The sequence below is a fragment of the Lagenorhynchus albirostris genome, chromosome 20 (assembly GCF_949774975.1).
Source record: "Lagenorhynchus albirostris chromosome 20, mLagAlb1.1, whole genome shotgun sequence".
NCBI lineage: Eukaryota > Metazoa > Chordata > Mammalia > Artiodactyla > Delphinidae > Lagenorhynchus > Lagenorhynchus albirostris.
The window spans coordinates 16,831,824-16,853,972 of record NC_083114.1 but is presented as its reverse complement, the minus strand read 5'-3'; the positions used below and the strand labels follow the sequence as shown (position 1 = coordinate 16,853,972).

Sequence of the window (22,149 nt, the reverse complement as noted above, 5' to 3'; positions counted from 1 at the left end):
AGGAGTATGTAATAACAGAGTTCATCTCTCCAGGGCAACTCCACAAATTTCCTGGACAATTTGACCGAAGGTGAAATCCAGGAATCCAAAGTTCCCCCTGCACTGTTCTAGGTTCTAAGACAATACTGCCTGAGTCCTGAGTTGTGGGTAGAGGTGGAAGGGGGAGTCGGCGTGGCACGTGAGGGTGTGGCCGCACCTGACTGAAGGGTAGGGCTCCTCCCACCCTTCAGTGACCCGGAGTATCTTTGGAGGAGCAGAGGACGGCCAGGATGGCCGAAATGATTTCTTTCCTCCTTCCACATTCAGCCCATCGGCTTGTGCTGTTGACTCTGTCTCCAAAACGTGTCCTCCATTCCCCCTCCTCCCCCTGCACCTCACCTGGGCCCCTGCAGCAGTCTCAAATCCAGCATCTCTGCTTCTGACCCTGCCTCTTTACCATATCCACTCTCCTTGTGTTGGCCAGAGGAATCTTTTATTTCTTTTGGCTGCACCAAGGGCTTGCGGGATCTTAGTTCCCCAACCAGGGATTAAACCCGGGCCACGGCAGGGAAATCCCGGATCCCAATCACTAGGCCACCGGGGAACTCCCCAGAGGAATCTTTTAAAACACTTCGCAAGGAACGTGGTTTTCTTTCCGTGTACTTAGAGAGCTATACTTCCAAAAATTTAAAATACATTCAAATTACGTGGAGATCTTGCTAAAATCCAGGTTGCGATTCAGTTGATATGGGGTGGGGCTTGAGACTGCATTTCTAACAAGCTCCCAGGCGATGCAGCAATCTTGGACCACATTAGGACTAACAAAGACTTAGAGAAAAATCCAAACTTCCTGTCCACGTCCTAAGTTATCTGGCCTCTGCCCAGCATTCCCTCGTCATCTCCAACCCCTGTTTTTTCTCTTGCATCACGCTGTAGCAACACCGGCCGGCCTTCATTCTGTTCCTGGAGTGTGCCAACTTGCTCCTGCCTCAGGGCCTTTGCACGTGGTGTTCCCATTGCCTAGAATGCCCCTTTCCGAGAGCTCCAGATGGCTGGCTCCTTTTCTTTATTTAGATCTTAGTTCAATGATCAGTTAGACAGTACTTCTTTGACCACTTCATCCGATGAAGCACCTCATCCCCTGGGAATTTGCTATCACTATTTGCTTTTTTCCCCCTTCATAGCACTTATCATTCTGTGAATTTATTTTGGCAATATAGTTGTATTGTTAGTTACCTGTTCACTTGTTAGTTACCTGTCTTCATTCTCACATTTGTTTCACACGAATAAAAACTTGGTTTTTCATGTTTGTGGGTCTATTCATGAATGTGCTTGTATGGCTGCTGGGGTGTTGAGATGCAGGTAGGGGAGTCCAAGCTGGGGAAACTTACAGTGATGCTACCAGAGGTGCCTGAAGCAGAGGGGAGGGAGGAAGGAAGAGGCGAACTTTCTGTACTGAGGGTGTCGCAGAAAAAGTCTCAAGAGCTGAAGCCAAACCTAAGAATCATCACCTGATAGATGAATTCATCTCACTAGAGGAGACTCACTCTGGAAGGTGGGGAAGGAATTTATGATGAATTTATTTACTGAATAAATAAAAATAAGTATGTGGAACCCTTACTTTGTGACCATCATTTGCATAACTATCTCTGTTCATCCTCACAACATATGATCTCCATCTTGCAAATGAGGACCAGGGCTATGAGTCAGCAGACTTGCCCAAGGTCATACAGTCATTCAGAGACCACTCTGAGAACCCCAGTCTCTAAAACAGCTCTGAAACGTCACCCTCCCGGTCCCCTTCCAGGCTCTATGCTGTGCACAGCACCTGTTACCCCCTAACCCACTGTGCACTCTCTTTATTTATTTTCTGTCTTCTCACACCAGAATATAAATTCCTGGAGGGTAAGGATCTTTGTTTTGTTCACTACTGTTTCCCAGAGCTCAAAACGGGGCCTGCCACTTAAGTAGACACTTAATGAATACTTACGGAATGTTAAAAGGATGAACGAAGGGATTATTTTAAAATCCTCACTTTCTGTATCTCTAAGAGGCAGTTCTGTGAACGGGTGGCCCACCCAAACCCAGTTGAGAAGGATGGAGTGCATCTGAGATGAAGTGGGAAGGCAAGCTGCAGCTCACTGAATGCTCTCCACCAACCAGAAGGAAGATTCTGTCCACAGAAGAGGGACCGGCTGCATGCCCTGGCGGGAGTGTAGCCAGGGATCTGGGGCTTGTCCAGTCTCCAGCCCTGACACCACTGCCGTAACGGCATGGGTAGGTGTGGATGCCACAGGCTGGCAGTGGCCCTTCGCAGGATACGGCTTCCATGTAAAGTGGCCCTGCAGAAAAATGTGTTGACCAGGCCCCAGTTACAAGCTTGCCGTAACTGCAGAGTAGGCGTCTATCAGGAAATCTGTTGTGAATTGACTAGAGTGAGACGGTCACTCAAGCCTGGCGGCTCTGGCTGCTGAACAAACAGACATTCTGAACCAACCAGGCTGCAGCCTCATTATGGATGGTCCCTCGAGACAGTTCTCCTGTTCTGTGACCTCTCTCTGTGCCAAAGATTCTCAAAGTTCAGCCCCCAGACCAGCAGCATCAGCATCACCTGAGAACCTGTCAGAATGCAAATTCTCCAGCCTCATCCTCAACCTACTGAGTGGGACCCTCTGTGAGTGGGGTTCATCATTCCGTGGATGAACAAGCCCTCCAGGACATTTTGATCCACTCTCAAGCCTGAGAGCCACTGTTACACAGTTTCTCTTTCAGGGCATAGGACCTGTCCTAAGAACTCATGAATTGGATTGCACAGCTTTATGGAGCCCCTGCTGTGTGCCATGCTCTGTATTTGGCTCTGTGAAGAGGATACCAAGATAAATTAGGCAGCCGCTTCTGCAGCCAAGGAGCTTAGGAGAGAGATTTCTTCTGGTTGGCAGATGTTGGAAGTATGGATGTGTGGGACCTTTGATCAGAGTCTTGTCTATTCAGTTTAGGCAGATAATAGAGCTCAGGGGAAGTGGCAGGAGGTGGGAGGGGAGGGTGAGGGATGGGGTGGGGATGGAATGCTGAGTTAGGAGGCACAAAAGGCACAGACAACTACCAGTCCAGGAGCAGTATTTCACCCATGCCCACTGCTCAGGTGTGGAGACATGCTTAGGAGGTCTGAGGTTGAATAGTAACAATTGCTAACATTTTACCTAGTGCCTACACGTGGCAGTAATCAATCTAGGTGCTGTACACACATTAACTCATTCTTCCCGTGAACCCTACCAGATAGGTACTATTATCACTCCATTTTGACTGATGGGGAAACTCAGACACTCAGAGGTGAGCGAACTTTGCCTAAAGTCACAGCTAGGCAGTGGTAGAGACTGTCTGAACCCGTCCGTTTGCTCTAGAGCGCTCCCAAACGCACGACAAATCAAGGGGTCACCCCAAGCGTCTGGGCTGGCCTGCTAGGTTGAGGTGGCGGAGGGATGGGACCCTTATATTGGTGGGTAAATAGCATCTAGAAGAAAGCCCTACGTCTTTCCAAGCCTGTGCCTTTCCTCTGGCGTAGACACTCGGGAGTCCAGTAATTTGCGAACCACCTACAGGACAAGTACCTTAGGCCCCTTCCCACTAGATGGCGGCCCCTAAACCCACACAGTAATTCTGAAACCTCCACTGTCTCCGTCTTCCAGTGTTCCGCTGCGGTCGAGGAATTGCAGGAGGCGAACCTCCCTCCCGTCCGAAGGGCCGCCGGCTCCTACCTCGCCCCATCCGGGGGGTCGCGGGAAGTCCCCAGCCCGGAGGAGGGATGGGGAGGAGGCGGGGGTGGGCGGGGAGATGCGGCTCCCCAGGCTTCGGGCGCCGGGGGAGGAGCTGGCGCGGAGCAGCCACTGCCGGGGCGCAGAGGCGGGGCGCTCCCGCACAGCCTGTACCCACAGCGGAAGGGAAGGCCGGGACCTAGGGGCGCTGGAGCCGGCGGGGACCCCGAGGGCGCGGGCGGCGGCAGGTGCGCGGCGCGGACTACAAGTCCCAGCATGCCCAGCTGCTCTGACCCAGCCCCCGCTGCCACTTAAAGGCTCCGGGAGCCTCAGCCGTCGGGTCGCCGCGGCTTTCGCTTTGCCGCCGCGGCTGGGCGGGAGGGAGAGGCGGGCTCGGCGGCCGGCGGGCTTGCGTCCTGGCTCCGGCAGCGTCGAGGGGCGCTCCTCGGCCAGCCCTCCCGGCTCAGGGATTCCCTTCCGAGGCGCCCGCGCCCCCGGGCTCCCCGCCTCGGCCACCCCGCGGCCCCGATGCCGAGGCATGGATAGAGCGGCGCTGCGCGCGGCGGCGATGGGAGAGAAGAAGGAGGGCGGCGGCGGGGGGGACGCGGCGGCCCCAGATGGGGGCGCCGGGGCCGCGGCCAGCCGGGCGCTGCAGCAGTGCGGGCAGCTCCAGAAGCTCATCGACATCTCCATCGGTAGCCTGCGCGGGCTGCGCACGAAGTGCGCCGTTTCCAACGACCTCACCCAGCAGGAGATACGGACCCTGGAGGTAAGGGGCCGCGGCGCCGGAGAAACGGGGGCCCGCGCTGGGTCTGAGGAGGCAGGAGTCGGCAGCCCGGGAAGCGCCCCAGCGCCTCCCTCGCTGCTCCAGGTCACTCTTTCCTCAGTTGCATCCTTGAGCCCGGTCACCTCCTTTGCGTCGGCCGGAGGACCCGGGACCAGCCCCTCACCTTGGGCGGGATTTGGGGGGAGGGGCGTAGTGGGACCTGGGAGGGAGGCTGGAGGAGCCCGCGGGCGGGATGGGCGGCGCACGGACATCCCCTGCCGCTCCCCCTCCGCCCCCACCCCATTTCTAGCTCGCTCGGCCGCAGGACTCATTCTCCCACTGAGTCACGTGCTGGACTTTTCCCTGGGTGACTGAGCCCAGCAGCTGTCGGCCGGGGTGACTGGGCGGGAGGAGGTCCCCCTGAAGTGTGAGCGCAGGCCCGTCGTTCTCTGCCTTCCCCTCACGCCCCAGACTTTGTCTTGTCTCTTCCTTTGCTCTTCTCCAGGTTCTTGTCTGCCGCTTATCAGTGTTTGATGAAACTGCATTTTTGCCTTTCAGACGTTGGGTGCTTCTCTTTCGCACTGCCACAGCATTTCACTGCTCTACCCACCGACACCCCCCCGCCCCCCGCCCCCCCCCCCCGCTATTGGACTTTGGTTTAGGAACAATTATGCTGAGGACCAAAGGCTTTGATGGGAAGATGACACTATTTAAGGGGTTTTCTGGTGGAGACAGCCTCCAGTGTAAAGAAGAAATAAGATGCAGGCCCTACTGTCTCAAATTATAGCTGCGAAGTGCCGTATTAAAAGGATTTGAAAGAATCAACCAAAAGGGTTGTTGGGTTCTCAGAAGGGGGAGTCTCCCCCTCCCCCATACATAATAGAGAGAAACTAGTGCATTCCCAACTTGCTTTCGTCCAGAGGCTGGGAAGACTGTGAAATTCCAGGCACCACTTAGTAGCTGCTCTGCCTCTTTCCACCTTGCACTGACACATCTGGCCTGCTGCACATCTGGAGATGTTTTGTTTTATTAGAACCTTAACTCCTCGTCCTACACCCTCCACACCCTCTTACTGCTGATTGCCTCTGCTAGCAGTCATAGGGCCAGCGGGTGATTTGTGGCAGTCATTACAAGACCCAGTCCTCTGTGCACACCACAAGCCTGAATCCCTGTTTGATCCAAAATGCTCGAGAGTGACTTCTTTTTTATGAATTAATTTATTTTTGGCTGTGTTGGGTCCTCATTGCTGCGCGCGGGCTTTCTCTAGTTGTGGCGAGCGGGGGCTACCCTTTGGGCTTCGCATTGCAGTAGCTTCTCTTGTTGGGGAGCATGGGCTCTAGGCGCACGGGCTTCAGTAGTTGTGACTTGTGGGCTCTAGAGCGCAGGCTCAGTAGTTCTGACATACGGGCTTAGTTACTCTGCAGGATGTGGGATCTTCCTGGACCAGGTCTGGAACCCATGTCCCATGCATTGGCAGGTGGATTCTTAGCCACTGCGCCATCAGGGAAGTCCCCTTGGGAGTGACTTCTGTCCTTCAGTTTTATTTTCTTAAAAGCTACAAAACCAGGGACACGGGAAGCATCTAATCAGCGCTGGCTGTTATTATTTTTGTTACAGTCGCTATAGCCGTTTCGACCAGGGTTTTACTTAAAAAACAAACCAACCAGCAACCCCCCGTCCTCCCCCCACCCCCCCGCCCCAGTCCCTCCTGCATGCATGGTGCTGTTTTCCAAGTGGCGAGAGAAACTGGTTTCTTGAACATAGCCGGGTGTGTTTGCCCAGCTAAGTTCAGTTTTTAAACTGACACAATGGGGGCCTGTGTGGCTTCGTTCTGGGAGGAGGGGTCGTTGTCCGGCAGCATGTGTCTTGTTGGACACTATGTTGTTGGGATGAGAGGACGTTCTCTGTTGGCCTCTCTCGGATTCTCCCCGCGTCGCTCTGAAGTGCTCTTGGTTTGCAGATTGGACCCGGGAGAAAAAGTGCGGCTCTTTCTCTGGAAATGGCGCCTTGCCTTCTCTGTACCCTGCCTTCCAAAGTCTCTCATTTTTACCAAGGTGTGGCATCAGGACACTCCAGAGCATCGCCTTATTTAGGTCTCTGACCTGGTTTATCTGGTAGCCGCCCTTCTGTGTGTTTACTGGATGGTCGGCTCTGGCCGCCAGAAACCCATCCAAAGGTCCAAAGGGGATTTGCAGTGGGAACGGGAATGAGTACCCAGCTCCCTGTGCTCTCCACTCTGCTGTAGGTTCAGGTCCACCCTACTCCCTGAAAAGGCAGGACGTGGGCTGTTTGGGGGAATGGGACGTTATACCCCAGGATCTAGTTCCCTAGGCCTCAGCCTCCTTACTTGAACAGGGGGATTGGAATGGGTCTCTGTGGGCTCTCGCGGCTCTAAATTCTGTGGTTTAGTGAAGGGGCCTCAGTTGGGTTGAATCAGATGTTTGTTATGCACGCCACTGTGTAAGAATATCCATGATTAAGAATTGTTCTAAAAATCCAGATTTACCAGACTGATAAAATAGGGGAAAGTTTATTACTCAAAGAATCCTGACCTTTGGGGCAGTGTGGCAGGCGGAAAGCCCATGGCTTGGAAATCTGGTCCTGGTTCTATCTGTCTGACCTTGGTCAAGTCCCATGACTTCTGAATCTCAGGCTTTCCCATCTGTAAAATGGGCATGAGTCTACTTAAACCCGCAACCTTGTCGTGAGTCTGTAAGTCCGCATGCTTTCTACCAAGAGATTCTGCCCGTGAACTTTCCTCCTGAGGGTCCAATGCATTCATGCCACAGGCCACATTTAGGGGAAGGCACTTTGACACCTTGCTCTTATTTCCTAGAGGTGGGTGAGACAGGCCAGGAACCAATCCCAGCAGCCTGTGCTGAGGTCAGGCAGGGCCGTGGTGATGTCCATTCTGGCTTTCTTTCCTGTTCTGCAGGCTCCTCTCACATTCCAGGCCAGGGCCCCCAGAGACAGGACTTGCAACATTCGATTCCTGGCTTTTGAAGAAGGGGCTGACCGGAGGGCTTGGCTTACAGACTTACAGAATCCGAGGAGCCCCAGCCCACCCTGGTCCTCACTGAGTAAGCGCTCAGTGAGGTGCCTCGGGAAGCCCCAGACCTCCGGCCCCACTGCTGGTGCCTGATTGTAGGTCGGGTGATGTCTGGGGGTCAGCGTGTCCGGCTGCCCCTCCCTCCTCCACGCAGTGGTCCAGCTTGGATCCAAAAGAGTGGGAGGAGCCAGGGTGTAATGTCTGCCTCCCACCTGCCGGTCAGTGTGCTGGACCCTTCTCAGTCTCCGAAGATTTCCTGGAAATCCATCAACCTTCATCACACGTGTATTTTTTTCTCTCGACATGAGAAGCGGAGGGGGATAAAATCTGAGCCCAGGGTCTGAATCTGTAAACAGAAGTTGGGAGGCCACTGCATCCCAGCAGAACCTGCTGCCCTATGTCCGTCAGGCCCTGAGAACTCCACCGAGGCAAGGTGGAATGTTCTCGTTCCCCAGATGTGCTCACACAGGGGTACCCGGCTGGCCTCACAGCTGGGCCAGGAGCCCCACGCCAGTTCATTCCCTCACTTGTGCATCCTCTTGGGGCCGAGTCTGTGCCGGGCAGTGGGGAGATAGTGGTGCCTCACGAAGATGCATGTTTTGTGGGCCCTGTAACTTTGCCTTATCCTGCCAGCCTCCTGGTACTTTCCAGAGACAGGCCTTGCCACACCGAGTCTTCCCGTCTGGTGCTCTTATGGAGAAAAGTCCCTCCTAAGCAAGCTGGCCTAGAGAAAGGGGTCCCCAAAGGGCCTCGACCTTTGCTCAGCTCTGCTGTGGCAGAGGTCAGAGCCCTGTGGTGTGGAGGGCCTGAGCTCTCCCTGTGGTCCTCTCCCCTGCCCCTTGGAGCACCTGGATGGTGGAAGTGCTGGGAAAGGAGAGGGGTGCCATGGGTCCTCACAGAGCAAGTACTCGGGGCGTGCGTGGGCGTGCATTCACTCAACAAACCTGCAGTTATTACTGATTTGCCTGATGAGCTGCTCAGTGCCACCACCCTGGCAAGGATTCTGAGGTAGGTAGGATGCTTTCCCGGTGTTTGGAGATGCTTTCAGTCCAATGGGGGAGGCAGACAGGCGAACAGTAGTGACTCCAGTACCACGGCCTGCTGAGAGCGGTTTGGAATTGGGAATATGACCGGACGGTTGTCCAGTCCAACTCCTGCTTTTCTGGGAAATACTCCCAGAGTCTTGCTGGCGACTTGTCCCACGTCACACGCCCCTGGCAGAAATGAGAGTGAAGCCTGGGTTCCCTCTCCCCACCCAGCCCCTGCCTCGGAGTGGGGCTTGTCTCTGCTTTTGCTCTACCCCGTAGTTTTAACCTCCTGCTGAAGGCTTTCACTCCAGCTGTCCCCGGAGGGAGCCAGAGCTGGGGCACTGTTTCCCTTGGTGTCTGCTTTCGCCTTGGCAATTTTTTTCCTGGTGAAACTTGCCACCGGCGATCCTCGGAGGCAGTCTGGAGAGGGACCTGTAGTTCCCAAGACTGGGGAGGCCTGCGGGGCGCTGGAGGGAGGCCTTATCAGATCTGCAGCCCAGGTTAGCCTGAGTGCCAGGAGGCCTCTGGTTTGCTGCCTGGGGACAGTGATGGGAATGCCTCCTTCCACGCCAGGTTAGCTCAAGATCCAGGAAAGCCGCATTCCCCACCGCTAGTATTCTGGACCTGCCTGGCCAGTGTGATCCCGAGAGGGACGGCGAAGGCCCTGATCCTTGGTGGCAGTGTCTGCAGTGGTTGTGCTGGTGGTGGGAAGTAACAATGCCTGTGGCCAAGTCTCTCTCGGCTATGCTTTTTAAAAAGGACATCCTTTCAGAATAGGCTGATTGGAATCTTTTTCTACATTCAGTTCAAAGGGAAAGCTGAGTAGAGGTGCATTCGGGGTCACGGGAAGGCCCTTCGAGCACAGCGAGGGCAGATGTGGAACGAGGAACCCTCTCGGTCGCCTGTTCTGTGCTAGGCTTTTGGCATATGTTCCCCATTTAACCCTCACATGGACCCTGTGAGGTTTTCTCCCCATTCTGCGGTTAAGGACATTGCGGCTCAGAGGGATTGAGAGACTGAGTTAGTAGATGGTGCAACCTGCGTTGACTGGTCTTCGGTACTCATGTTCTGAACTTCGCAACAGCTTCTAGAAACCATAGTGGAGGGGACGGTTTCTGGTCAGGGTTGTGACGGCTGAGCCCAAGGAAGTGGCCGGTAACAAAAAGGGCTGGCCCAGGGCCACTTGGTGGGTTAGTTCTAGATGACCGGGCCTTCTGGTGGCCACGCCAGGCTGTGCAGCCTCTGAGCTCGGGCTGGGGGCCGCTTCCCTAAAGTGCAGGCCAGCACGTCCTCAAAGATGGGTCCCTGTCGGCGAACTGTGATGCAATCGCTCTGTGTTGGTCTCATTCTGAGAAATGAGAAGCTGTCTAGAGATCGTCTTACTCATAATTGTTTTAATGGATACCTGCCTTATCGTCTATGCGTAATTCCTCTGGTAAGCACTACATTCTTTAACTTTCCAGTTGTATTAAAATATCTTAAAAGACACGTAATGATATGTCCTCACTATTAAAAAGAAAATTCAGTTGAATAAAAATAAAAACCCCCCATAATGCCACCTCTCAGAGTTAATTCTTGTTAACATTTGGCTATATAAATTCTTCTAGTGTTTTTATCCTCTGCATTTGCATACAAATGTGGATGGATGGGGACTTCCCTGGCGGTCTAGTGGATAAGACTCCATGCTCCCAATGCAGGGGAACCAGGTTCCATCCCTGGTCAGGGAACTAGATCCCACATGCATGCTGCAGCTAAGACGCGGCACGGCCAAATTAAAAAAAAAAAAAAAAGTACATGAATGTATTCGTGGAGCTCACCGTGCTCACTGCCTTGTAAATGTCTTCTGTCTGCACCAGTACCCACAGATATACAGCATCACTGGTCGTGGCTGCATCGTATGATCATATCATAAATTCATTGAACCTGTCCCCACTTGTCAGCCTTTCAGGGTGTTTCCATGTCTCGCTGTTATAAACCTTGCTGCAGTGAGTGCATGAGTGCATTCCTGGAAGTGGAATTTGCTGGGTCAAAGTGCATTAACACATTTAACAGCAGCCCTATTCTTTGAAATCTTTAGGGCCTGATATGTTTCCCCCACCCCGCTCCCCAGCAGGACTGCCAGGATTTTCAAAATGGCAGCCTATGCGTTTAGCCCTTTGCCACTGGATCTGTGTCCACCTTGAGGGCGAGGTGTGTGAACAGGAGACAGGACGTGGGCCCCGTGGCTGCGGTTCTGGGTTCTTGGTCAAGGATTATGGATTCTAGTTCTGTGGTTACCCGTGGCAAGGGGCGGGGGGGCCTGCACTGACCATTTAGAAAAGGGATATTTCCTTACTCCCATGCAGCAAAGCAGGGGCTGGATGTCAGGGCTCTGTGTCCGGGGACTGGTCACTTCTGGGCAGTGCACAGCCATATGGTGAAGTTTTCATCACCTGAGGCTCATGAAAGGCATCTCAGTGAACTGTAAGCTCGGATTCATCACCGATCACAAAATAGTGATCAGAGCGCTATTTGGGGTGCCTTGGCTTTGGGGTTGATTTAACAGAGTCATGGGTTCCTAAGGTAAGTGGGCTACTAAGGTCTTGGAATTCTCATCTGGTCCAGCCCTCTCATCCACAGGTGAGGAAACAGCGCCCAAAGGGGAAGTGACTTGCCAGGAACACATATTAGGTTATGAACCTGAACAAAACAAGGAGTGGAGGAGAGACAGGTGCTTATAAAGGAGCCCTGAGTGGGGAGTCACGCCCTGGAGTGAGACATTATACCACCTTGACCAACGGCAAAACGGCAGGCTGCTATCCCACTCTCCTATGTTGGGGGCAGGGGGAGGGGGTCCTCAGCCTCAAGATGTTTCCTGCAGGAGGAAGCAGATGGGTTTGTTTTCCCAGCCCCATCTCAGTGTCTTAGGGACCCTGGGGACTGGAGAGATTCTTGGGGAGCAGTCTGGGGTGTCCAGTGGGTGGGGCCTTTTTTGAAAGCCAGCTTGCCCAGTGGGCTGGCTCAGCCCAGGTGGCCTGTCGGAGTCTTTGAACCTGACCTGACTGTACCTACAAGGGCTTCTCATCCTTCCAGTGAAAGATCCTCTGGGACTTGGGTGGGTGAACATTTTCTCCTATAAGGTTGGGTTTATGTCCTAAATTTGTGCCGATTTTACATTCGATACCATGATATTATACAGTGTTTACCATTTTGCTTCCAGAATATACAGCCTTTTGATCCAATGTCTTTGTGCCCATATGACATTCTCCCCTGTTCCAGACCCCAGGTGGGGATGCAGAGCCATACCCTGGGGACAGATGTTGGGATCAAAAACGCTTTGTCATTTATTCCCAGTTAACGATTGTTTCTCATCTGCATTGAAGAAGTTTTAATTCAAACTGCCGCCACATACAAAACCTATATATTTATATATATCTGTATTTCTCTGTCATCCTGGCCTTGGTGGGCAACTGTGTGCTTTAACTGGGCGGATTGCCTTTGAAAATAACGGAGCTGAAGTCATCCTGTTTGCTTGCCGTTTTTCTCCCCCCTTTCATTTTTCCACCTTCAGGATAATTGCAAGAATGAATTAAGAGTTGTGCTTAAAATTTAAAACACAGCCAAGGGAGAAAGCATAATGCATTATGTGGAATAGACCAGCCATGGTTAGGAAAAATAACTTTTCATACAGCATAAACTGTGGACATGAATCTGCAATATATCGATCATGAGGGTTTTGCTTTCTGCAAAGCTGGTGAGATAAGCTGCTTATAGAGTGGTGGAGCTTTTCTTTGACCAAGGCACCTGGAGGTATTGAGTCCCAGTTGAGCCAATTCATTTGCGTTGGGTTTTGTTATGGGTTAGCAGAACCGGCTTCATTCATGGTATGCAGAGTTTTGCTGGCCAGAAAAAGAAAGTTACGGGTCGTATTTAAAAAGTGACCTGAGTGTTCTCATGCATGGGGCACGATCCCCTCCTCCCAGTCTGGGACCCTTGAAAGGACTTGCAGCCTTTCTTATACTGTATTCTGCAAGATGCTCTTGTGAAAGAAAGCTTCAAGTAGCTGCGTCAGCTATTTTCCTCCTGGTGATTCCTGAAGATGAAGATTAGTGTTTTAAAGGCTCTGAGAAGTCCTGCAGCAAGGATTCCCAAACTTACTTGTCCAGGGCATCTTCTCTCCTCTGAACACAGTTGGGAAAACATGAACGGGGAAGAGACAAGAAATGGTAGGTGTAGTTTCAACTACTGTTTTTTTATGATACTGAGGTTCCATTTGAGGTTCCAGTTAAAATTGGGTAGGTTGAGGAGAGGCTAGTGACCCCATACACTTATCTAGCTGTGCAAAGTTGCCTTTTGTCAAGGGAGGTATTTTCCAAAGGGAGACAGATTGTGTCTTGGGTACCACACTACCCACTTAGAGACAGATTTCACTTAATCCTCCCAACAAGATGAGGAAGACGTACCCAGAGAGGTTTATATGTCTGGAGTCCTCGAGTCCTACCTCTTCCTGGCCCCACTGGCCAGTTAGCCCGGTGCCAAGGGCACACTCGCTCAGGGTCTGCCAGGAACTTCTGACCCCAATGGTGGCAGCAAACAATCCAGGAGAAATGCAAATGTCTGTGGGTGTGTTTGAGCCTGGGGCTGTGGAGGGCAGGGGAAGGGCTGGGCTGCAGGCGAGGAATGCTTTTTGAAACAAAAAAGGAAATACTGGCTGAGAATGGAAAGGAAAGGAAGCAACTTCCTGTTTCTGGTGCTGGCTTTTACAAGGAGGAGCTCTCTCTAGCTCCTTGGCCAGTGGAGGCCTGGACTGGCTGGGACCACTCCGGGTACACTAGACAGACACACGGCTCCCACACTGCTGCCCAAGGGCTCAGAAATAGGGGCTGGGTCCACCCCTTTTCATTTTCCCCAGGTAACTGATCAAATGGATGTGTGGTTTTCAAAATGAATATTTATGCATGTTATTAAATAGATGTGTCGCAATACCTGACATTTCCCGAGAGCTTACTCCATGCCTGGCCCCCTTCTTAGGAGTCTTATGTGACATTTACTCCTTGCAACGACCTTGTGAGGAAGGTTCTACTGTTATTCCCATTTTACAGATGAAGAAACTGAGGGTGCAGAGAGGTTGAGTGACTTGCCCAGAGTCATACAGCCAAGGAAAGACTAAGCCGTGACTTGAGCCCAGACCGTTTTAATTACCCACTGGCACAGCCTGACTTGCATTTACAAACTCCTCATCCACCTAGAAAATCTGTTTGCACAGAATAATTTTTTTTAAAGACCCGGGGCTTTTGTCTGGCTCCAGAGGGCAAGTCCCAAAGCCTGCGTCAGACCCTTGGTGATTCTTAGGTGAAATGCCTGCGTCTGAGTTTTCATCTTTAAAAAAAACTTTATTATGGAAACGTTCAAACATGTACATTGTTGAGCCACAACTACTAAGCCTGCGCTCTAGAACCCACGAGCCACAACTACTGAAGCCCGTGCACCTAGAGCCCATGCTCCGCAACAAGAGAAGCCACCGCAGTTAGAAGCCCGTGCACTGCAACGAAGAGTAGCCCCCGCTCGCCACAGCTAGAGAGAAAGCCCCTGCGCAGCAACGAAGACCCAATGCAGACAAAAATAAATAAAAATAAATTAAAAAAATTAAAAACTAAAAAGAATAAAATTTCCCCTGAAGCTTACTGTGGCGTCTGGCAGCCCACACATTACAGGAAGGTCATCTGGTTCTGTAAGCTGACACTCCTGCTGCACCGAAAGCTGTTCTCACGTGGCAGAGTCAGGGAATGTCCACGGCCTTGCTTATTCCCACAGCCCCGCCTGAGACCGACCTTACAGAGTCACATTGCGACAGGCCCGACTTCCAGGCCAGTCTTCTCCATATTCTAGTATCTCCTCTTATACTTTTCTTTCTTTTTTTTAATATAAATTTATTTATAATATTTGTTTATTTTTGTCTGCGTTGGGTCTTCGTTGCTGCGAGCGGGCCTTCTCTAGTTGTGGCGAGCGGGAGCTACTCTTTGCTGCGGAGCACGGGCTTTATGTGCGTGGGCTTCAGTAGTTGTGGCATGCAGGCTCAGTAGTTGTGGCTCATGGGCTCTAGAGCGCAGGCTCAGTAGTTGTGGCTCACTGGCTTAGTTGCTCCACGGCATGTGGGATTTTCCTGGACCAGGGCTTGGACCCGTGTCCCCTGCATTGGCAGGCAGATTCTTAACCACTGCACCACCAGGGAAGCGCCTCCTCTTCTACTTTTCCTTGTTGCTTTATCCACACGTCATGAGATGAGTGTATTTCAGCTAACACTTACTGAGCGCCACGGTGTGTGCGCCCTGGGAGGAGAGTCGGCGAGCACAGGCAGACCCTCTCTCCAAGGAGCTCCTGGCAAACCCTCATCTCTGCGATTCTGACCTAAAAATGAGGTCCAGTACCCACGAAGGGGCTTCCTTGCCCTTCATGGTTCTTCTCATGGTTCTGTTCAGTCCTCCTGAAGCCTGGTCTTGCCCGCCACTCTTAACATTTCTTTCTTCTGTGGTCTCTTGCCCCCAGCAGACGTGGTTTTCTTTGTTGCTTTCTGTTTGTTTCATTTTGTTTTGTTTGGGCTGTATTCTCCCAAGTGTTTCTCAGCGTGTTGCTTTTGGCCAGCTGCTTCAGATCTTTGAATTCGGCCTCTCAAACACAGTCATGATGTCATTATGGGAAAGGATGGTCTTGGGCACTTAGTAGGACATTGAGGGCTGCATCAGGACTTCAGGGTGTGCCTGGGCTCGGGGCGGGGGGGGGGGAGAAGGTCACAGTCACCTCCTGACTCCATTCCTTGCTAGCTCTGTGACCTGGGGCAAGTTCCGTAGCTCTCTGAACCTCAGTTTTCTTGTTCGTTTAAAGGGGATAAGAATAGGTTTATTTTAGACTCTTGTAGGAGTTACTGAGATACGGAAAGTGTGCTGCATGGTACTTAGAAGGGATTCAGTATTTTTTTTAACCTCCTCTCACTTAGTATTATTCTAGAACACTTGTCCTTGTTTCTCTGTTATCTTCCTTTTGGCCCTTTTAATCGCTGCATGATATCTCATCCAGTGGGTATGCTGTAATTTGCCAAAACATTTCCCCTGTTATTGGACATTTTGGTTGTTTCCAGATTTCTGCTGTTATAAACAATGTGACTGGAGTCATCTTTGTACAGGCATCTCTTTATTTTTGTTCCTATTCTGAATTCATTTCCTTGGGATAATTCCCAGGAATGGAATTACCGGGTCAAAGAGCATGGGTATTTTTTGTGATGGGAGTTGCAAAACTGTCCTCCATTTTCTGTTTTTTTTTTTAAAGATGTTGGGGGTAGGAGTTAATTAATTAATTAATTAATTATTGCTGTGTTGGGTCTTCGTTTCTGTGCGAGGGCTTTCTCTAGTTGTGGCAAGCGGGGGCCACTCTTCATCGCGGTGCACGGACCTCTCACTATCGCGGCCTCTCTTGTTGCGGAGCATGGGCTCCAGACGCGCAGGCTCAGTAGTTGTGGCTCACGGGCCTAGTTGCTCCGCGGCATGTGGGATCCTCCCAGACCAGGGCTCGAACCCGTGTCCCCTGCATTGGCAGGCAGATTCTCAGCCACTGCGCCAGCAGGGAAGCCCCATTTTCTGTTTTTTGAATGATCTCTTAAAATCTGTACTCCTGGTTGACTAGCTCATTTTTTTCTTGGTAATCCTTTTTGGTCTCTGTGCCTTTCCTCTCCTACCTGGCCATTTTTGGGGGGCCTTGTTAAATCCTTTCCCATCTTCCTTTTTTTAAAAAACATCTTTATTGAGTTATAATTGCCAAATAAAATTGTAAGACATTTAAAGTGTGCAAATCATTCTCCATCTTGAATATGCTATTTATTTCTATTTTCTGCCCATTCATTTATTGACTGTTTATTGAGCATGTACTGTGTGCCTGGTTTTAAGTACTGGGAAAAGAGCGGTGAAGAAGACCAAGCAGTTCCTTTAATGGAAAGAGAAAAATTAAAAAGCAACCAATAGATAGAGAAAAGTGGGCTGAGCAAAAGAACACTGCAAGTGGGTTAGTGCTGGGGTGGGGAGAAGGCCGCTGCTTTAGATTGGGTCGTCAGGAAAGCTTTCTTCCGAGAGAAGGTTTGAGCTGAGTCTTAAAAGATGAGAGGGCAGTAATAGCCTTGTGAAAACCCGGATGAAGAGTATTTCAGGCAGAGGGACCAGCATGTACAAGAGCCCTGAGGCAGAAATGAACTTGTTGAAAGGAGGCCAGTATGCCTGGAACACACTGGGAAGTGGTGGTCCATGAGGGCTGTGGTCCTCCATGGCCTCAGGGAGGTTGCCTGGGGCTACGTCCCTCAAGTTGGGCCTCAAGAATTAATGCACTAATTCAACAAATAGTTGTTGCACCCCCCAGTTATGTGCCAGGCACTGTTGTGGGATATGAGAGTGAATGAGAAAGTCAGCTCAGCGGGGGCGTTTGTAGATGAGTGAACTCATGGAAGGCGCCGGTGAGGTGTGAATGGAGGCCCACCGTGCCGCCCGGCCGGCTCGTCTCTGCATCCTGAGATGTGCGGGGACTCGGAAAATATTTCTTGCTTTGAACCAAGCTGTGCTCTGCGCTGCCAGCCTTCACTGTGGCAACTGAAACTCAGTTGTCTGCTGTTAGGTCTGGCAGTCTCAGCCTGCCAGGGAAGGGGCCCCAAGAACTGAGGTTGCCAGCTCAGAAGTGGGGCTGCCGATATCAGGTATGAGTATCTAGGCACCCCTTATGGGAAACGAGCCTGCGAAGTAGACGTGGGAAAGCCCCTGTTTACCGTGCTGCCCTGCCCCAATCTTGCCTGAAGGGGGACTCTGATTTGTGACTCTCGTTGGAAATGTAGACTTGGGGACTTTGTGCTTGTCCTCATTTTCTTCTCTTAGGGTGAGGCAAAGAGAGGGGGTTCCCAAACTTTGGAACAGCCTATACACCTAGTGAGCTGTGACCATGTGGCGGTTCCAGGAAATGGACCTGGTGGAAGACGTTGGCTGCCATTTTGTTTGGAGGTGACTCATGAGGACAGGTCCTCTGATGCCATTGAATTGGGGCCAACTTTAACCAGGCTCAACCTGCTCCTTGGGCTCCTTTCATGTGAGCTTGTGGCCAGATGGGGAGGGAAGGCTGGATCCTAGGAATATAATAACTCGGGCTCCCCACGCCCTCCTCTCCCAGTCACGGCGAATCTGAGATAGACTCGCCCAATGTTTATGGGAGATTTCTCAGTTGGCCGCTCGGTAACGGCAACCTTATTCGCCCACTCCGGGTGGGGAAGTAAGGCCCAAGGTCACAGTAGTCTGTGGAGCTGGGGTTCAGATCTAGACTCGTCCGATTTGACACTTGCGTTCATTTCATTGCATCCCCTCAGAAACCCGCTTGACCTTGGGTCTTGTCTGGAGCAGAGAGAGGTCAGCTTTGGTAACGCTCAGCATTTTGGAATAAATAACGCTATGTGGAATAAGGGTCTGAAAATCTCTCCATTTGCATGCCATTTGGACGGGATTACCTCAAAGTTGTAAAGAGGGCGAGATGACCACAGCATCAGAGTCCAGATTAGCAGGTGACCGTTTGCAGAGGTGGACGCTCCTGGTTGAGGAGGAAGATGGAGAGAAAAGCATCCTGGGTGGGGAGGAGGGGGGGGCAGGTTCAGAGCGAAGGCTCTTCCCCGATTCCATCTCAGAGAACTTGGCTTCTGTTTTGAAGTGCTCTGGTTAGAAAGGATAACGTAGTTGTTAGCACTGGGCAGCACTGGGGCCTGAGGGACAGGACATGCAGGCACGGTTGTCTTTTAAATGTTGGCGAATCTTAGGAGAAAGAAGGTGACGAGTCCCCGGGGAGATCCCCCAAGGTGGCCGTGACTCATCCTGGCCAAGGGGACTGAACAGAGCAAGGACGAATCCATCAGTGAATGGAAACTTGTCTTTTTAGGGGACTGGAAACCTTTTCTGTTGTGGTTGGCCTGGTGGTTTATGAGGAGAGGTGAGCATTTGAGACAGAGCGCTGGGCCACTCTTGCAGCTGCATCTTTGACCATTTTGAGAGTTTTAGGAAGTCGTTCTAAAAAAGAAAAAAGAAAAGAAAAGAAACCAAAAGCTAAAGACTTCGTTACTTGCAATACCCGTGTGCAGACTGCCATGTAGGCTGTGAGTTGCCGTGTGATTAATGGAAACTGGCCCATTGGCACCAGTTCATTTGTACCCTCCCCCACCTTTTGTGGCCCCTGAGCTGGAGGGGGCTTCTGACTGTTCTCAGAAAAAGACTTAGGTGGCCTCAAATGACCAGACCTTGTCTTGGGCATCTAACAGCTAAAACTAAACTTCCCTTCTGGCCCCGTTTGGTTTAAGCAGTTTCCTGGCCTGGCAGGATTTGTTTTCTTAGCACCTGTCTCGTCAAAGTTCCCATCCCGCTCGTCACAGCAGACCGACCCCTGCCATCCTGTGGCTGCCAGAGGAGGCAGTCAGACACGCTGTTCCCCTGGGGAAATGGAGCCAAAGCGGCCCACTGGGGTGCACTGTCTGGGCTCGCCGCTCCTGTCTTCTCTTCCCCATTTTGATCACAGGATGCATGCTTGGCCTTATTCTAGAAAGCTCTGCTGGTTCATGGGCTGCTTCTATTTGGAGGAAAGGCCAGGTAGTAGTAGGTAAGGGGACAGGTTCTGGTGCTTGATGACCTGGGTTCAAACACTGCTGCCTTCCTGGCTAAGCTTGTGTGTCTTTGGGCAAATTGCTTAACCCGTCTGAGCAACAGTTTTCTCATCTGTAAAATGGAGATTATAATAGAATTGTTTCATAGTTAGTGAGATGAGCCATGTAGAGCACAATGCCTGGCACAGAGTAAAAATCTTTTTATATATTCTATTACTGGTTTTTTCTTTCAACAAGTATTTAATTAGCATCCACTCTGAGTTGGACACCCACTGTGGGGTGGCCACTCTTCTAAACGGGGAAGTAACTGAACAAAATTGACAAAAATGTCAGCTCTGTGGAACTTGGGTTTTGGTGTTAGGAGGAGACGTTCAGACAATAAGTCAATGAGTGAAATATATTGTTTGTTAAATGGTGAATGTGCTATGGAAAAAAATGAAAGCAGGAAGAGGACCGAGGTGAGGAGTGGTTTAATTTTAAATGAGGGGTCAGGATGGCTTTGCAGAAAAGGTAATGTTTGAGTAAAGATCTCAGCAGGGTGAGAGGGACTCCCTGGGGATGCATTTGGGGAAGGGTTTTGGAAACTGAGGTCCAAAAAGTACAGAGGTGGAGGGAGTTGCCTGCGGTGCTGGGGCCAGGTGAGGCCAAGAGGTGCCCCGGGTGAAACACCTAAGCGGTGCAGCCCTCAGGTGACCTTGAGCCAGGCATCTAGGAGCAACGGGGAAAGGGTGATGAGAACAGAAGGTTGTGAAAGGTACCAGGGCTACATGTGGGCTCCTCAACGGGCCCAGCCTCCGTCCAGTAGAATCCAAAGGGATTTTGGAACTCAACCCTCATTTCTTATTAAAAAATGGCATTCGGGGGTTGCTACTCACTCACCTGCTACCAAAAGCCCTGTCGCCGACTTACTGAAGGTGCTTCTGACCACATGGGTGGGTGGCGGGGCCCTGGCTGGGGCCCCCTGGGGCCCTGCCACCCATTAAGGACATCATCACGCAGGCGAGCTGCTTTCATTCATCTCACAGCATTTGCTGAGTAGCCGCGGTGGTGGATCACGTCCGTACGTCCTGGTATCACCTTGCTCATTTGTAACCCCAGGACGACAGCTACTCCTGGAGTCAGTCCATCCTTCAAGGGAGCTTTCTTAAGGCAATCATTCAGTAGAAGAGAACAGCAACATTTATGAGGGTATTTGCATCATCTGTAATACAGAAAAAAAAAGAAAAGAAAACAAGGTGTATTTGCGTTATCTGTAATACAGAAAAAAATGAAAATAAGGTAGATGTCCGGTGGCAAGGGGATGGTTAAACACACCGTGATGTGCAGCACACGATGGGTTGTTATACACACAGCCATTAATTATGAAGACTGGGTAGAAACATGACCATATTTATATTATGTTAAGTGAAAACATAAAGAGTGCAGAACTACAAATGCAGCCTTTGTAGTTATATAAATATGTAAAACTGTGTCTGCAGATGGAAAAAACTAGAAGAGAAAAGAGTTGTGTGTGTGGAACTGTTTTTGGAAAAATTCCATTATGATCATTAATATATTCTTTCTTTTTTTAAATATTTATTTATTTTATTTTATTTTATTTTTGGTCACATTGGGTCTTCGTTGCTGTGCGTGGGCTTCTCATTGCGGTGGCTTCTCATTGCGGAGCACGGGCTCTAGGCGCGCAGGCTTCAGTAGTTGTGGCACGCGGGCTTCAGTAGTTGTGGCTCGCAGGCTCTAGAGCGCAGGCTCAGTAGTTGTGGCTCACGGGCTTAGTTGCTCCGCGGCATGTGGGATCTTCCCGGACCAGGGCTCGAACCCATGTCCCCTGCATTGGCAGGCAGATTCTCAACCACGAGTGCTGGCCACACTGGAGGCACTGAGCTGGTGCTCAGATACTGGTGGACTTGACCAGAGACCCCTGTCCCCGAGGTCACAGTCTGATGGCTCGGCCCCCTCCCTTCTCAGTGGTCAGGATCAAAAGCTAGCCACGTGCTGTGATGCAAAACTCACACCTTCTGGAATAAAAATGAGACTCGGTCCTGCAGCTTCTCCCCCAGGGCCTTTGTGCAGCTAGTGCTGGAGTTGGCTGAGAAGTAGAGAAGTTTCCAGAGCTGCCATGCCTCCTGAGGGAAGTGCTATTTCTAGCAAGCAGACCTTGTGGGAGCAGAGCCTTCCTGGTACCCGGAGGGCTCCCCACATCTTGGCTGCCTGACTTGATCCCAAGTCGAGATCCAGCCTTCGAGGGAGCACCCGGTCCTGGCTGTGAGGCCCTCTGGGTGAGGGGCCATCCCAGAAAGGAGAACCCCTGCTGTGGGCTTTATCTTCCGGGTGCCACACACTCACAGTGCAAACATGGCACGTGATGCTGCCCAGGAAGCCGGTGGTTGGCTCAGAGAGACCCGGGTGGCAGTGCTGACAACCACTGATGACCTCACTGCCCGCTCGCTGAGAAAAGTCCTCTGGGTGTCTGGAGGATCATGGTGGTGGTGAGGAGGACGTTTGTGACCGGAGCAAGCATTTACTGAGTGCTGTCTGTTCTGGGCTCTCGGACAGCACCGAGAATGCCGTATCCACCAGTCCTTGCAGGGCCCCCAGGGTTGGTGTAGGTCTCACCTCCGCTGCATGGGGGGGAACTGAGGCTCAGAGAGGTGGGTAGAGGTGGGTGAGCCTCCTGAGGTCACACCCATGGGTTCAGAGGTCTAGCTGGTTACAGAGCCCAGGCCTTGGCGTTTTCTGTGTCACCGCACACTCATCCGGGGAGAAGTGTGAAATCTGACTACGCAGTGAAAAATGCCACCACCGCAGTGGTTAAGAACCCGCCTGCCAGTGCAGAGGACACGGGTTCAGTCCCTGGTCCGGGAAGATCCCACATACCGCGGATCAGCTAAGCCTGTGCACCACAACTACTGAAGCCCGTGTGCCTAGAGCCCGTG

At 51.5% G+C, this 22,149-nt stretch overlaps 1 protein-coding gene across 1 annotated transcript in view; it reads left to right on the top strand.

The window, feature by feature from the left end:
• Positions 1–4,080: 4,080 nt before the first annotated feature.
• KSR1 (kinase suppressor of ras 1) overlaps positions 4,081–22,149 on the top strand; it is a 151,358-nt gene continuing 133,289 nt past the window's right edge. Inside the window, exon 1 of the mRNA XM_060134281.1 lies at positions 4,081–4,500. Within this exon, the coding sequence (XP_059990264.1) occupies positions 4,270–4,500 (231 nt within the window). The 5' untranslated portion in view covers positions 4,081–4,269. The remainder of the gene's footprint in view (positions 4,501–22,149) is intronic.